This window comes from Pseudophryne corroboree, chromosome 4 (genome assembly GCF_028390025.1).
Source record: "Pseudophryne corroboree isolate aPseCor3 chromosome 4, aPseCor3.hap2, whole genome shotgun sequence".
NCBI lineage: Eukaryota > Metazoa > Chordata > Amphibia > Anura > Myobatrachidae > Pseudophryne > Pseudophryne corroboree.
Window position 1 is genome coordinate 274,844,519 of NC_086447.1, and position 17,535 is coordinate 274,862,053.

At 43.8% G+C, this 17,535-nt stretch overlaps 1 protein-coding gene across 4 annotated transcripts in view; it reads left to right on the forward strand.

Moving 5' to 3' along the window:
- The window catches only part of RSRC1 (arginine and serine rich coiled-coil 1), a 678,098-nt gene extending 660,890 nt beyond the window's left edge, over positions 1-17,208 (forward strand). For all 4 annotated transcript variants that reach the window (XM_063916134.1, XM_063916133.1, XM_063916131.1 and 1 more), the window contains exons 9-10: positions 14,986-15,132; positions 17,039-17,208. In XM_063916134.1, the coding sequence (XP_063772204.1) occupies positions 14,986-15,132; positions 17,039-17,131 (240 nt within the window). In that variant the 3' untranslated portion in view covers positions 17,132-17,208. The remainder of the gene's footprint in view (positions 1-14,985; positions 15,133-17,038) is intronic.
- Positions 17,209-17,535: the final 327 nt, after the last annotated feature.

The window sequence follows — 17,535 nt, forward strand, 5'->3', positions numbered from 1 at the left end:
GGTATTTTGCCACTGTTTATTATACAGTATTTACTGTAACAGGGTGCTGGCACTCATATGGGTATGGGTCACAAGGTTGACTCTAATTAGGTCGACGTGTCAAATGTCGTCTTGGTCAAAAGGTCGACAGTGGAAAGAGTTGACTTGATAATTGGTTGACACAACATTTAATTTTATTTTTTTATTGCTTTTGCCATCAAAGCACGTGGACCCCCATTTAGTGTATCGCGTTTGCTTGCCATGCTTCGGGCAACTATTCCCAATCGTAGTCCACGTGGATGGTAAAGTATGAAAATTTTGAAAAAAAAAACCCCAGAACTGCGTCGACCATATGTGTGTCGAACTTTGGCACCTGTCTATCAAAAACACTGTCAACCTTTTGTCCATGTCGACCTAATGCATGATGACCATTAGTGGTCAACCTATTGACTGTCAACCTAATTAAGGTCGACCTATCACCCGGATACCCGCTCATATTTAGAAGAGGACCTCTGCTGTTTCTCCAGAGCAGGAGACATCCGAAGCTGTCCACATACATAACAGCTGGGATTTCCAGCAGTCCAATGCCTCATTATAGGGAAGGGGTGCTTGGGCACTAAATTATTTACAGAAAACTTTCAGCCAGAAGTCTCTTATAGAGTATACTGCAGTTTTAATCACCTTTTGCAGAAAATGGCTGAACACAGAGAACAATGGCTTACACTTCCAGTCTTCAGCAATTTTCATTTTGTAACTACACAAGTGTTGCGCATGGATGAGGACAGCCCTGTAAATAAATATATTATTTTATTTTTAATTTATTTTTTAAATGGATGTATGTGTGTATGTATGTTCCAGCATAAATCTGGAATGCCTGGAGCAATTTACACCAAACTTGGTGCACATATATGACTTACAATCTGGAAGAAAATACTATGGGGGTAAGACACCCCTAGCACCCCTAAGGGTGGGGGTGGAAAGGGGGTGACATGTACAAATCCATAGTTTTCGGAGTCGCTGAGATGAATAGTGATACTCCCGTTGCGAGATGAATAGTGACACTCCTGATGCCGTTTCAGTCCGAGTTCAGCCCCCATCAGCATGGGGGGTGAGAAGGGGTGAAAAATAAAATGTCCCAGTGACCTTAAGTGTTGTGCAAAAATCTTTTTATCTCAAAGGAAGAGCTATAAGGAGAGCAAGAAGCTAAGCAAGGATACCTTAAATATTTAACATACAGGGGACGGAGCTTGGCCTGTCGTTCCAGCATTTACTGCACTGAGCAGGACAGCATCACAGGTGGGACAGGGCAGAGATTGAGGCGGATTATTTTCCTCGATGCCAGCCTTTTGACAGATTGGCAGCGGCGGCTGGAGCATGTCCTGTTTAAGTCTAATTGCTGATCGTCTGTGATAAACTAACCAGTTAACTTCAGGTATATCCCGTTGTGAAAATAAGACCCAGAGACTACAGATTCTCTTACAATAAAATCTTTGTGATTATACTTGAAATTCCGTAGCGAAGCACGGGTATTCAGCTAGTCATTTATAAACTTTAAAAATAATTAATCTCTCCTGAAACTCATTGTATAGCTATACGGTATATGACCCTACTGCAGAACAGTTGTGCAATTATGTCTGAGATGTTTCATTCAAACGTTACAGTTCAGCAAGAGTGTGTAACCTAACTTAGCCGTTTGATGGCATCAAATAAATTATATATGACTAGCTTATGTGCCCAGTTTCAACCAGGCAAAGGTTTGCCGGGCAGAACATTTTACCCCTTTTCACCCCCTTAGGAGTGGAATTTAGAAAAAATCCCTGCTTAGTGAGTGGCTGCAAATAAATGTCACAGTTTCAAGACCAACCAGCAGGTGCGCAGGGTGGTCTGATAACTGTGACAGTTACATGCATTGTAAATAGAAGGCGGAATTTTTGCCACGTAACTCCGAAACTAAGCAACCAATTCCAATGCCAATATTTTTCTGCAGATCTACGAACCAAGACCTTTAATTTGTATATGATGTGCCCTGCTCAGACTACAACATCATAGAAATACTTATTAATTTAATCTCACATATAAAATATATCATTTACATCCCATACCATATAAAACAATCAATTAAGATATATGACAGTTAAAATATATAGCCTGCAGAATAGCTCTGCTTTATATGCCCAACCAGAGCCCCTCAATAATTGATTCTATATGCGCAGCTGTGTGTTTGAACTGAATGGTACCATTCGATACAAATGTCCCACTTGTAACTCTGTTTCTCTAATAGTTACACTTGTAACTTGTCCAGTCACTCAGCAAGCCTTGATTAATCTCACAGGTTACAGTTCTTTAGTATACCGCCAATCAACTATATATTCCAAATAAAGTGCTTCACACCATTATATTATCGGCTGATATGTTCTCCACTTGCAAATGCACTATAATTATGGCTCTTTAAGATTGGCAATGGTAATTATCTGTGCACTGGATTTATCCGAATGTAACGTTTTTAAAGCCTTCCGTTCCCCCGGAGTCAAATTATCCATAGAGACATTTAAAACACAAGCCAATACTCTATTGGAATCATTTCAGGAACAGGGATATCCACTGGATTTATTGGTAAAAGTATATAAGGAAGTGGAGCAGATTGATAGAAGGGTTTTATTAAAACCGAGATTTGTATCACAAAAAAAGAAAGAAAACAAATATGAAAAAAGTATGTGTTTTTCTACTCAGTATAATAATTGTGCGGATCAAATTAAACATATAATAAAGAAAAATACTTTGCTCCTTTTGTTAGATGAATTACTTCAAGATAATATTAATCCTATGGGACCTACGTTGTTTCGAAGGCAGAGAACCTGAGATCTAAACTTGTACCTAGCCATTTCTATGGTAAATGGTAACTGATTGTGTGAGGATAAGCTTTTATGGTTACTAACATGCGGACAATGTAAAATCTGGGATATAGTAAAGGGAAAGAACGTTGCCAATTGGAAAAACATAGTACGGCCCTATGGTAAATGCCGCTCCCTTGCCGTCATGTGGTAACCATTAAGCAGTATATGTTAGATAATTCGGCTAACACTCATCCCCGGATTGTGGTGAAGTACCCTGCAATGTCTCATGATATCAGGATATCTCATCTGCTCTAACAGGGAAAGTAGTACGGCCCTGTATCTTTCTTCTGGTCAGAACTTGACAGGTCGCTGCCCTCTCATCCGCCGGCCGCTGTGTCAGTTACTCGGTTTAAGTACATGACGGCGAGACAGCAGAGGTAGCTTCCATGACATACTGACCTACTTTTTCATCCTCTTCTTTCTGTTATGATTACCAAAGTGTAAATTATGATTTAGCAACAATATGTCCAAATATACTATTGTGCTAATTTGTTTCCATTTACCTATGAAAACATTCCAGGGTGATGTTGCCATTTTTCTAGTTTTGGTTCAAACAACACAAATTGAATACTGAATTTATTGAACGACAAGGAGAGGGAATTAACAATTGAAACAAAGAAATTAAATAATAAAGCAATTAATGAACAAGAGGTACCAGGTATCCGTGACGGGTATTTCTGCATTTTCCAACACTCTACAATACCAATTGGGTATTTGGTAAACCCATATATATAAGGTTACCTATAAACTATATGAGTGTTTTGGAACATAGTGGCTGACGATGGTTGTTCTAATGGTGAGGCATCTCACTTTGTGAGCATATCAGTGCTCTATGAAATTAATTTGATATTTAAGTGTGTGTATATGTTTATACGTTCTTCTCCTCCCCAATTAAAGGTTATAGTTTAATGACACTTGTGGATGTATAGGGCTATGTTTGTATTTTGAAGAGTGCCCCCAAAATAGAGTCTTCTTTTCTCCTTTTTCGATTTATTCTCTGACTCTGGGGAGCAACACCAACCCTGTATCCATGTGAATCAATCACAGTAAATATAGGCATTTGGTTTCTTTTGTAGAATTAACCCCTTGTATGTTTATACTTTTGGAATTCCCAATTATGAACAAGGGGATATCTTGTTGCGGATCATCACAAATATTTCTCACCTAGCCATTTCTGTAAGAAGCCTGAGGCGACATTAGTGAAGTCATGGCTCCCAAAAAGACCTGTAGGGTTCCACAAATGTGGGAAAGTGAATTGTTTATCCTGTAAATCTATGCCAAGGAAAAGTATGGAATTTCAATCAACAAGAACAAAAGAGGTATTTAAAATTAAAGATTTTTTAAATTGTATGTCGACATATGTGATCTATGTGATCACCTGTCAATGCGGCAAACAATATGTCGGCCGCACTACTCGTACTCTTCATGTAAGATATATGGAGCATAGAATAAATGTTATAAAGAAAGCAAAACATCCATTGTCAAGTCATATAGTAAATTGTCAGGATGCGGATTTTGACGACATCAAAATGTTAGCGGTGAAACAGATTAGGGCGACCAAACGAGGAGGGGATAGATACAGTATGCTTTGCAGACGCGAGGCATACTGGATTTTTAGGATGGATTCTCTAGTGCCAGGGGGACTAAACGATACTGTGGAATTGAATGGAGTATAAAGTATATAATAATGGGTGTAATAATGTATAACCCCTATTTTATAGGGTATTATATACTTGCTTCTTTGGTTCTTCTTCTTCTTTTTCTCTGGTTTGTTTTCTTTATTTTCCCTCCCCTTTTTCTTTCCATGTGGAGATTGGTATTGTATTGCTATGTATGAAAATGCAAGGAATATGTGTTGTCTCAAGATTGGAAAATAGTGTTATAATGTGGAAGATATGAGATTATACTCATCATACTTATGATACTTAGGATAATAAGAAATAATAACACAAATAAAAATAATATTAATAATAAAAATCAATCCAAACAAAATGGAAATAAGATATGGATATAAATAAAGAAAGGATGAAATTGTCATTATATTGTGGATCAAAGAAGGAATATTATAGAAATATGTAAATGGTGATCGACTAAAGTTTGATCCACTAGGTCTGTGTATATATATATCTATACATCTATATATGTCTGTGATTTTATTTTATTTTATTTATTTTATTCATTTAGTGAGATATGAAGAAGTATTTATGGTAGATATGTGTGCAGCACTGAATGTGTATTCGTTTAAGAAAGTTTTTAGTTTCTTTGGGGATATGTATTTTACGTATATATAGATTTATGTTTTTTACATAATATAAAGTATATGAAAGTATATTGTCTAGCAAGCTCATTATAAAGTTAATATATAGTTAGATGGAAAATAGTAATAATAATAAAAATAAAAACAAAAAACAGCATTCTTATGGAACGCATAGAGCCCTAATATGCAAGTACAGAGAGAAAATTAAATGGAGTCATGGACCGCAACGTACATGCATGCGCAAATGGAGTGGCGCAAGATTTAAACTCCGTGCAATTGCAGTGCATGTATAGACACTGAGGAAGCCGCTGTGTGGTATATCCAAGCGGGGAAATGCGTTTGTCGGACGCACTGCGGAGGAGATATTTACGGGACATCCTCTACCCAACTACTGGCCGGCCAGAGACAGCTATATACATGGACAATATCTGATAATAAACTTGATATCCACCAGGCAGTGGACTCCGGATAAGGCTGTATTTGGAAGCGACAGCCGGGAGAGGTATCCATGTGATCAGGGCCGGTTCTTGCCCTTGTGGTGCCCCGGGCAAAAATATAGGGGCGTGGCTTCATATGGGGGCGTGGTCAGTTACGCCCCCATTTTTTCCCCCTTGAAGCGCCGCTGGAAAAAAATTTTTATACTTCCGATCTCCGCTCCTGATTCCAGACCGCTGCAGACCTCCGCCGGCGCCGCTCTTCTCCTCTCCTCTCCTCCGATCTATGGGAGAGACGTCAGTCATGACGTCTCTCCCATAGCACAGCATAGACACTAGAGGTCAATTATGACCCCTAGCGTCTGTGCCACAAAAAGGGAAACTAGACGCGTAGCGTCTGGTTCCCTTCGCTGCGGGGGACCAGCGGGGAGCACTGCGGGGGGCACAGTGGCAGATCTTGCCATGGTGTGGCGCCCTCCGCATGGCGCTGGCGCCCTCTGGAAGGCGGCGCCCCGGGCAAAAGTCCTGCTTGCCCGTAGCAAGAGCCGCTACTGCATGTGATGCATGTAAAGCTGAATTATTTGCACAGATAATTACCATTGCCAATCTTAAAGAGCCATAATTATAGTGCATTTGCAAGTGGAGAACATATCAGCCGATAATATAATGGTGTGAAGCACTTTATTTGGAATATATAGTTGATTGGCGGTATACTAAAGAACTGTAACCTGTGAGATTAATCAAGGCTTGCTGAGTGACTGGACAAGTTACAAGTGTAACTATTAGAGAAACAGAGTTACAAGTGGGACATTTGTATCGAATGGTACCATTCAGTTCAAACACACAGCTGCGCATATAGAATCAATTATTGAGGGGCTCTGGTTGGGCATATAAAGCAGAGCTATTCTGCAGGCTATATATTTTAACTGTCATATATCTTAATTGATTGTTTTATATGGTATGGGATGTAAATTATATATTTTATATGTGAGATTAAATTAATAAGTTTTTCATGTAAAAGTGCCAGCGCTGTTCTTTGGTGTTTTCTTTCTGTATATTTTTGAGGCTATGAACCAAGCCTTTGGAACATAGCAGCAGGCACCTTTACAGTAACAATAGCGCCAGACTATCCATATATGTTCTTTAAAATCATAGAAATACGTTACTAATAAAAGTCGTCCTTCTGCTAGTAATAATAAGAATTTACTTACCGATAATTCTTTTTCTCGTAGTCCGTAGTGGATGCTGGGAACTCCGTAAGGACCATGGGGAATAGCGGCTCCGCAGGAGTCTGGGCACAAAAGTAAAGCTTTAGGACTACCTGGTGTGCACTGGCTCCTCCCCCTATGACCCTCCTCCAAGCCTCAGTTAGGATACTGTGCCCGGACGAGCGTACACAATAAGGAAGGATTTTGAATCCTGGGTAAGACTCATACCAGCCACACCAATCACACCGTACAACCTGTGATCTGAACCCAGTTAACAGCATGATAACAGCGGAGCCTCTGAAAAGATGGCTCACAACAACAAAAACCCGATTTTTGTAACAGCAACTATGTACAAGTATTGCAGACAATCCGCACTTGGGATGGGCGCCCAGCATCCACTACGGACTACGAGAAATAGAATTATCGGTAAGTAAATTCTTATTTTCTCTGACGTCCTAGTGGATGCTGGGAACTCCGTAAGGACCATGGGGATTATACCAAAGCTCCCAAACGGGTGGGAGAGTGCGGATGACTCTGCAGCACCGAATGAGAGAACTCCAGGTCCTCCTCAGCCAGGGTATCAAATTTGTAGAATTTAGCAAACGTGTTTGCCCCTGACCAAGTAGCTGCTCGGCAAAGTTGTAAAGCCGAGACCCCTCGGGCAGCCGCCCAAGATGAGCCCACTTTCCTTGTGGAATGGGCTTTTACAGATTTAGGCTGTGGCAGGCCTGCCACAGAATGTGCAAGCTGAATTGTACTACAAATCCAACGAGCAATAGTCTGCTTAGAAGCAGAAGCACCCAGCTTGTTGGGTGCATACAGGATAAACAGCGAGTCAGATTTTCTGACTCCAGCCGTCCTGGAAACATATATTTTCAGGGCCCTGACTACATCCAGCAACTTGGAGTCCTCCAAGTCCCTAGTAGCCGCAGGTACCACAATAGGCTGGTTCAGGTGAAACGCTGAAACAACCTTAGGGAGAAATTGAGGACGAGTCCTCAATTCTGCCCTGTCCGTATGAAAAATTAGGTAAGGGCTTTTATAGGATAAAGCCGCCAATTCTGACACACGCCTGGCCGAAGCCAGGGCCAACAGCATTACCACTTTCCATGTGAGATATTTTAAGTCCACAGTGGTGAGTGGTTCAAACCAATGTGATTTTAGGAACCCCAAAACTACATTGAGATCCCAAGGTGCCACTGGAGGCACAAAAGGAGGCTGTATATGCAGTACCCCCTTGACAAACGTCTGAACTTCAGGAACTGAAGCCAGTTCTTTCTGGAAGAAAATCGACAGGGCCGAAATTTGAACCTTAATGGACCCTAATTTTAGGCCCATAGACAGTCCCGTTTGCAGGAAATGCAGGAAACGACCCAGTTGAAATTTCTCTGTAGGGGCCTTCCTGGCCTCGCACCACGCAACATATTTACGCCAAATACGGTGATAATGTTGTGCGGTTACATCCTTCCTGGCTTTGATCAGGGTAGGGATGACTTCATCCGGAATGCCTTTTTCCTTCAGGATCCGGCGTTCAACCGCCATGCCGTCAAACGCAGTCGCGGTAAGTCTTGGAACAGACAGGGTCCCTGCTGGAGCAGGTCCCTTCTTAGAGGTAGAGGCCACGGGTCCTCTGTGAGCATCTCTTGAAGTTCCGGGTACCAAGTCCTTCTTGGCCAATCCGGAGCCACGAGTATAGTTCTTACTCCTCTCCGTCTTATAATTCTCAGTACCTTGGGTATGAGAGGCAGAGGAGGGAACACATACACTGACTGGTACACCCATGGTGTTACCAGAGCGTCCACAGCTATTGCCTGAGGGTCCCTTGACCTGGCGCAATACCTGTCTAGTTTTTTGTTGAGGCGGGACGCCATCATGTCCACCTTTTGGTTTTTCCCAACGGTTCACAATCATGTGGAAGACTTCTGGATGAAGTCCCCACTCTCCCGGGTGGAGGTCGTGCCTGCTGAGGAAGTCTGCTTCCCAGTTGTCCACTCCCGGAATGAACACTGCTGACAGTGCTATCACATGATTTTCCGCCCAGCGAAGAATCCTTGCAGCTTCTGCCATTGCCCTCCTGCTTCTTGTGCCGCCATGTCTGTTTACGTGGGCGACTGCCGTGATGTTGTCTGACTGGATCAGCACCGGCTGACCTTGAAGCAGAGGTCTTGCTAGGCTTAGAGCATTGTAGATGGCCCTTAGCTCCAGGATATTTATGTGAAGTGACGTTTCCAGGCTTGACCACAAGCCCTGGAAATTTCTTCCCTGTGTGACTGCTCCCCAGCCTCTCAGGCTGGCATCCGTGGTCACCAGGACCCAGTCCTGAATGCCGAATCTGCGGCCCTCTAGAAGATGAGCACTCTGCAACCACCACAGGAGAGACACCCTTGTCTTTGGTGACAAGATTATCCGCTGATGCATCTGAAGATGCGACCCGGACCATTTGTCTAGCAGATCCCACTGGAAGGTTCTTGCGTGGAATCTGCCGAATGGGATTGCTTCGTAGGAAGCCACCATTTTTCCCAGGACCCTTGTGCATTGATGCACTGAGACTTGGCCTGGTTTTAGGAGATTTCTGACTAGCTCGGATAACTCCCTGGCTTTCTCCTCCGGGAGAAAAACCTTTTTCTGGACTGTGTCCAGGATCATCCCTAGGAATAGAAGGCGTGTCGTCGGGATCAGCTGCGATTTTGGAATATTGAGAATCCAACCGTGCTGCCACAACACTATCTGAGATAGTGCTACCCCGACTTCCAACTGTTCCCTGGATCTTGCCCTTATCAGGAGATCGTCCAAGTAAGGGATAACTAAAACTCCCTTCCTTCGAAGGAGTATCATCTTTTCGGCCATTACCTTGGTAAAGACCCGGGGTGCTGTGGACAAGCCAAACGGCAGCGTCTGAAACTGATAGTGACAATTCTGTACCACAAACCTGAGGTACCCTTGGGGAGAAGGGTAAATTGGGACATGTAGGTAAGCATCTTTGATGTCAGGAGACACCATATAATCCCCTTCTTCCAGGTTTGCAATCACTGCTCTGAGTGACTCCATCTTGAATTTGAACCTCTGTATGTAAGTGTTCAAGGATTTTAGATTTAAAATTGGTCTCACCGAGCCGTCCGGCTTCGGTACCACAAACAGTGTGGAATAATACCCCTTTCCCTGTTGCAGGAGGGGTACCTTGATTATCACCTGCTGGGAATACAGCTTGTGAATGGCTTGCAATACTGCCTCCCTGTCTGAGGGAGACGTCGGTAAAGCAGACTTTAGGAAACGGCGAGGGGGAGACGTCTCGAATTCCAATTTGTACCCCTGAGATACCACCTGAAGGATCCAGGGGTCCACTTGCGAGTGGGCCCACTGCGCGCTGATCTGGCAGAAATGGACAGCGCGCTAACTCTTGATGCCAGTCGGCAAATATCCCTCTGCGCATCACGCATATATAAAAATGCATCTTTTAAATGCTCTATAGTCAGTAATATACTGTCCCTATCTAGGGTATCAATATTTTCAGTCAGGGAATCCGACCACGCCACCCCAGCACTGCACATCCAGGCTGAGGTGATTGCCGGTCGCAGTATAACACCCGTGTGAGTGTATATGCATTTTAGGATATTCTCCTGCTTTCTGTCGGCAGGTTCCTTTAGGGCGGCCGTATCAGGAGAGGGTAGTGCCACCTGTTTAGACAAGCGTGTGAGCGCTTTATCCACCCTAGGGGGTGTTTCCCAACGTGCCCTATCCTCTGGCGGGAACGGGTATGATGCCAATAACCTTTTAGGAATTATCAGTGTTTTATCGGGGGAAACCCACGCCTCATCACACACTTCATTTAATTCCTCGGATACAGGAAAAACTACAGGCAGTTTTTTCTCACCAAACATAATACCCTTTTTAGTGGTACTTGTATTATCAGAAATATGCAAAACATTTTTCATTGCCTCAATCATGTAACGTGTGGCCCTACTGGAAGTTACATTTGTCTCATCATCGTCGACACTGGAGTCAGTATCCGTGTCTGTGTCTGCCATCTGAGGTAACGGGCGTTTTAGAGCCCCTGATGGCGTTTGAGACCCCTGGACAGGCACAAGCTGAGTAGCCGGCTGTCTCATATCGTCAACTGTCTTTCGTAAAGAGCTGACATTGTCACGCAATTCCTTCCATAAGCTCATCCACTCAGGTGTCGACTCCCTAGGGGGTGACAACTCTATTATAGGCAATTGCTCCGCCTCCATCTCATTTTCCTCCTCAAACATGTCGACACAATCGTACCGACACACCGCACACACACAGGGAATGCTCTGAGAGGACAGGACCCCACTAGCCCTTTGGGGAGACAGAGGGAGAGTATGCCAGCACACACCAGAGCGCTATATATAGACAGGAATACCACTATATAACGTGCTTTTCCCTTTATAGCTGCTGTTATTATCAAAACTGTGCCAAATTAGTGCCCCCCCCCCCTCTCTTTTTTACCCTTTTCTGTAGTGCAGGACTGCAGGGGAGAGTCAGGGAGACGTCCTTCCAGCGGAGCTGTGATGGAAAATGGCGCCCGTGTGCTGAGGAGATAGGCTCCGCCCCCTTCTCGGCGGCCTTTTCTCCCGCTTTTTGGTGAATTCTGGCAGGGGTTAAAATACATCCATATAGCCCTGGGGGTTATATGTGGTGTATTTTCGCCAGCCAAGGTGTTTTACATTGCTGCTCAGGGCGCCCCCCCCTAGCGCCCTGCACCCTCAGTGACCGGAGTGTGAAGTGTGCCTGAGGAGCAATGGCGCACAGCTGCAGTGCTGTGCGCTACCTTGTTGAAGACTTTTGATGTCTTCTGCCGCCGATTTTTCCGGACCTCTTCTTGCTTCTGGCTCTGTAAGGGGGCCGGCGGCGCGGCTCTGGGACCGGACTCCGAGGCTGGCCCTGTGTTCGGTCCCTCTGGAGCTAATGGTGTCCAGTAGCCTAAGAAGCCCAAGCTGGCTGCAAGCAGGCAGGTTCGCTTCTTCTCCCCTTAGTCCCACGATGCAGTGAGCCTGTTGCCAGCAGGTCTCACTGAAAATAAAAAACCTAAAACTAAACTTTCACTAATACCCCTTTTCCACTAGCGTAGCACGGGTCGCAGCCGTGTCGTCTGACACGGCTGCGACCCGTGCTACAGCCCCCTGCAGACAGCGCTCACCAACCCGGCAATTGCCGGGTTGGTGACGCGCTAGTGACGCGGCAGGGGCGGCGCTGGGAGATCACATGATCTCCCAGCGCCGCCCTCCCTATGCACTGTGAATGGGAGCCGTGTCGCCTCGACACGGCTCTCGTTCACACTAGACAGCTAGCCGGGTTGAACACGTGTTCAACCCGGCTAGCTACCAGGGTAGGATTCCCGGATCACTTGATCCGGGAATTTGCCGGGGGACCCGTTTCCACTAGGGAAAAACACGGGTAAATGCGCGCCCCCGCGCATTTACCCGTGTTTAAAAGAGCTAGTGGAAAAGGGGTATAAGAAGCTCAGGAGAGCCCCTAGTGTGCACCCTTCTCGGCCGGGCACAAAAATCTAACTGAGGCTTGGAGGAGGGTCATAGGAGGAGGAGCCAGTGCACACCAGGTAGTCCTAAAGCTTTACTTTTGTGCCCAGTCTCCTGCGGAGCCGCTATTCCCCATGGTCCTTACGGAGTTCCCAGCTTCCACTAGGACGTCAGAGAAACATAGATATTCAGTGCAGAGTCATTTAAGCCGATTTTTTATAAACATTTGTTACCGTAATAACCGTTACATAATTCCCTTATTAGCTAATTCACTAGTATTCTTTTAGCTTCATGTAAACTTCTACGGAATAAGTACAACTTTATAGAAAGAATGACATGGAGATTCAGCTGACAATGCAGAATGCAGAATAAAAAGTAGCACAGTTCTTACAGACTGTCATTTCTATAAGAGCAAGCTATGCGCCCCATGACCGTTAAATTCTGCGCTGAACCAGTTAAACATATTTATTATACCTATCTGAAAAGCACGGAACAGAACTATATTCTCTGCAACCTATCATCTCCAAAGTAATTGACAAAGGGGTGGAGGGCTGAATGCAGGCTTGAAATGAGTTTGTCAATTCTCTCAGCCTGCTGTACAAGACTGCAGAGGGGGCAGTTTATGTGCACAGCCTTTCTTGCCCAACATACTTCATTGAGAATCATGCACTATGACAGTTCTGAAGGTCACAGCAGAATTTATTTAGCACACACTGCTCCACGAGATCTTTATTCACATTTCTGCCCTGTGAAAATGAGCAGCAACCATTTTAAACTGATTTATGGAGATAATTCATGCTCGACTTGGTTGTATTTCAAGACATTTAATATGTTTTACATGGTGTATATTTTAGTACCACAGCTTAATAATGCTGTTTATTTATTTATTTCAATCTGCTAGAATGGTATGTCTATTTATGCCCTGGCGAGTCTGATGCATTTTATAAGTGTGTAGTGAAGTGTCTCATAGAGAAAACAAGGGATAGCATGAGGGAAATGGTGCTGTCTCTGCCATGGATGGCTCCAACCCTGAGCTCCCTGTGCCTGGCAGTGAATTAAAGGGACATTATACTGATAATTTCTTTTGAAAATAAGAAAGAGATCTGTTTCTGGCATTTGCACTTATATGTTATCAATTCGATTTTTAATCTTAATACATTTTTTTAGTCACAAAACAAATGCCAGTATGTATAAGACCTTAAGCTGGGTACACACTAGACCATGCTTGGCCACTGTGTGGCTCTCCAGCTGTTTTAAAACTACGTATCCCAGCATGCCTTGCCACAGTTTTAGCAATCCCTTATAGCAAAACTGTGTTATGGCATGCTGGGACTTGTAATTTCACAACAGCTGGAGAGCCACAGGTTGGCCAGGCCTGCACTAGGCGAAATGTCGTCCGATCATCTAGTGTGTACCCACTATGCCACTATAGATGCGTGCTTCTGCAGGTCGTCATTGACATCCTCCATCAGCCCTACATGCAGGGTCAACAGAAGACATTGCTGACGAGGCCCCTGCCGTCACTCCATTGCTGCTGATGTTGCTGGGTACACACATTGCGTAGTGTGTACCCAGTGACGTCAGCAGCAACGGGACCCAGTAGGGAGCCGGTATCGGCGAGCGTGCTGGAAGCGACGGTGGGGGACCCTCGCTAGCGATGTCTTTTGACGGCCCTGCATGTAGAGCCGACAAAGGATGTTGCTGACTACCCGCGGGATTGTGCATCATCAGCAACATAGTGGGTACAGACTAGACAGTATGCCGGTCCGATCCGCTGGACGACGTATTGTCTAGTGTGTGCCCAGCTTTACACAGCGGTCCTGAATGGTGTGGCTTGAGAGTTGGGATCTATGAGAGAGGCATGCTATCTGTTGGGCTGCAGAACTAATTTGTCACTCTACCACATCACATGCCCACGGTAACATTTGTACATTACTAAAATTGCACTGTAATATCCCCTGTACACATTTGTAAAAGTTTTTTTTTTTTTTTCATTTTTATCAATAGCTCTTCTTCCTTCAAATAATTTCGCACAGTTGTTGTATATTTGTTACCATATGCCAGTTCTCTGTATCTTATTGTTTTGTGATACTGGTGGAGATGTATCAATCATCGGAGACAGATAAAGTATCAACCAGTCCGCTTCTAAAGCTGTGTACACACCTATACAATCGTCGGCCCGTTCTCCTGATATTGGGTGAACGCCCGTTGATTGTATAGGTGTGTGCTCTATACCAATGCAGCAGCGTTAGCCGATAAACGGCTTATAATGCACCTGAAATGATCGGGACCGGGAGGTCGCATCTTATGTGTTGTAAATGTGACCTCCCGATTCCCATAGAGGAGCTGCTGCTGCTGCCCCCACCTCACAGGAGGTCATAGGGGGTCACAGCTGTGTACACACAGAGCCCAGCTGATCGGGAGCGTTTTACCCGATCAGCCGGGGATCGCACAGGTGTGTACCCAGCTTCACTGTCATTTCATAGGCTCTGTTGGTTGATTTCTAGGTTTGTTTGTTTTTCTTTAGATTTCTTTTTAATCTTTGCTTTAATTAACGATCACTTCTAAATGTTTAAACTTGACACAGACAGACTACAAACAGAATTTGATTACAGAAAACAGCTGAAAGGTCCATGATGCCACTAGCCCTTTTGTCTATGTATATACAGTCACTTATAGTCACTTATCTTGTAACCATGATCATGTTTTCAGCCAGCAGAGGCCAGCGAGACAAAGCATGAGTCTGCCATATTAGGGGCTACGTCTTTAGATTTGATTGGGGATGAGAAGGAAGCAGATATTGGTACTATCCCAACTGCTATCAAATACTTGGATGAAAGCTCCATTGCACACCCAAATGTAAGTTACTTTTCTCGTTCCTCATGGCGATTTGTATCAAAATGGTGTTTTATATAGATTTTTACAGCAAGCTGACATTTCTTCAATATCTGCCTAATACTGTAGCTTATATTTAATCATTTTGTTTTATTAAGGAAAGGTGACTTTCATGTTTAAGTTAAGAATTTCTGGAAAATATTTGCTTATAGCTGTTACTTAGTTCTGTCCTGTGGTAATTTGACCACTGAGTGGCACTGTTCTGTTACAGATTATGGGTAATAATGTTATGCCATCTTGTACTATGGCAGTGCACAGTTTGCTGGGACATGTATCTGTCTAGCAGCTGGAGAGTCACAGGTTGCCTGCCTACTGTACAGTTGTGTGAAGTATAATGGGGGTATTCAATTAGTGTTGTTTTATCAAAACAGCACTTTTTGCTATTTTTTAGGGTGAATGGGCGTTCGCCCTATGCAATAGCATGGGCATTTTCTCACCTAGGCAAACATTCAGCATGAGCGAAAAACATAGATCGGCGAATCCACATGTTTTCGCACCAGTGCCGGCGGAAACGCCAGCCGTTTTCACAGATTTTGAGGCATTTTTTCGCCAGTACCTTTTCACACACAAAAAAAAAAAAAGGAAGTGAAAAGGCATTGGCAAAAATGCCTTAAAACTTGCGAAAACGTCCCACAATTTGTGTACTCAGCGGGGTAAATTTGATAGCTCCATCCTGTATAACCGCAAATGGATTTCAACCAAAAACAAGACTATAGGGAGTTTTGTGTGGAAGTAGTTACTTTGCACATCATGGCCAGATCATTCCCTGTGCACTTTTTGTGAACTTTCTTTGTATTACATATTACTGGAAAGATTGCAGCACAAAATAAACATGGGAGATGACTATAGAGTTTTATATGTTATGATTAAAAACTACATTGTAGCCTCAGCCTGTGCCAGTGATGGTTCATATAATTATGCAGCACATACATTCGCTGCACTAGGCACTTCTCCACCGGAACGCCTGATGCTCAGTGAAAATGGCTTTACTCGTTGCACTTTCTTGCTGCTGTCAGAAAAGAAGGAAGGGGGCTGCTTCCTTCTCTGAGAGTCCTATGTCTGAATTGCAGCTTTCATATGAGATGGCGAGTTTCGGCAGATACTGTAGAGCTGGGCAGTCGCCTGCTACACAGTTGCCGACACCACTACTTGTATAACCTTAGCTTAGTGTAAACTAATGACTGCTATGTGTGTATCGCTATTACAGCTATATCTCAGAGTGACTGACATGGATGTATTCATTCTGCTTTGGGCTTATTTCGGGATACCCTCCTTAGGTCGACCACTGAAGGTCGACTTGCATTAGGTCGACATGGTCAATAGGTCGACATGTACTAGGTCAAAAGGTCGACATGCGTTTTTCACTCTCTTTTTTTGTGGACTTTTTCATACCTGACGATCCACGTAGACTACAATTGGGAACGGTAACCTGCGCGAGGCACCTTGCTCCGAAGCATGGTGAGGGGACACAGTGTGCTAATTGGGGTTCCCCGTCGCTTTACGAAGAAAACAACACCAAAAAAGTCCAAAAACCCATGTTGAACTTTTGACCTAGTACATGTCGACCTAATGACCATGTCGACCTAATGACCATGTCGACATATTGCCCCTGTCGACCTAATGCATGTCAACCTTCCATGGTCAACCCAATGACTGTCGACCTAAGTTGAGTCGACCCAATGACCCATACCCCATATTTCTATACGTTTCAGCCATATTATCAGACAGGTTGACTATTTTAGCAGGTATGAAAAGTAACTTTTGTTTAGTGCTCACACGATACTGGGGTGATAAATCTGGCCTTTCCTTACAAATTCACTTCAGTTGCCATCAACATAATTGTGACATTTTCTATTCCTCCCTTCAACAGCTGTACATTGAGAAGGCCGAAGCTGAGGAGAAATGGTATAAAAGGCTGACTTCCCTCCGACAAGAGAGACTGATGGGCAGCCCCGTGGCCTGAGCAGCTAGACTTAGTCGTCCTTATACTGGTTGTTACCTTAGTTTTTATGTTATGCCTATTAAATATTTTTTATGAAATTTGCCGACATGCATTCTTTTTTTATCAGACACCGGAAACGCTGCTGTCACACTGTAAAGATGTGACCTTAGCTTATCATTTTGCAGATGCTTTTACTTTACCTGTATACATTTCTTATGTACAGGCTGATTTCTATGCTTTTCAGCCAGATATCTACATTACTGGGAACTGTTGTTTATTTTTGCTGCCCTGAAATCCGTACAATGCTCACTTTATTGTACACAATGTTTTGTGTAATGAAAACATCTTTTGACTAATGTTATAAATACTGATGGGTCAGCGCTCTATAGCTACAGTAGCTGGTGTCTGTTTGTTACAGTACTTTA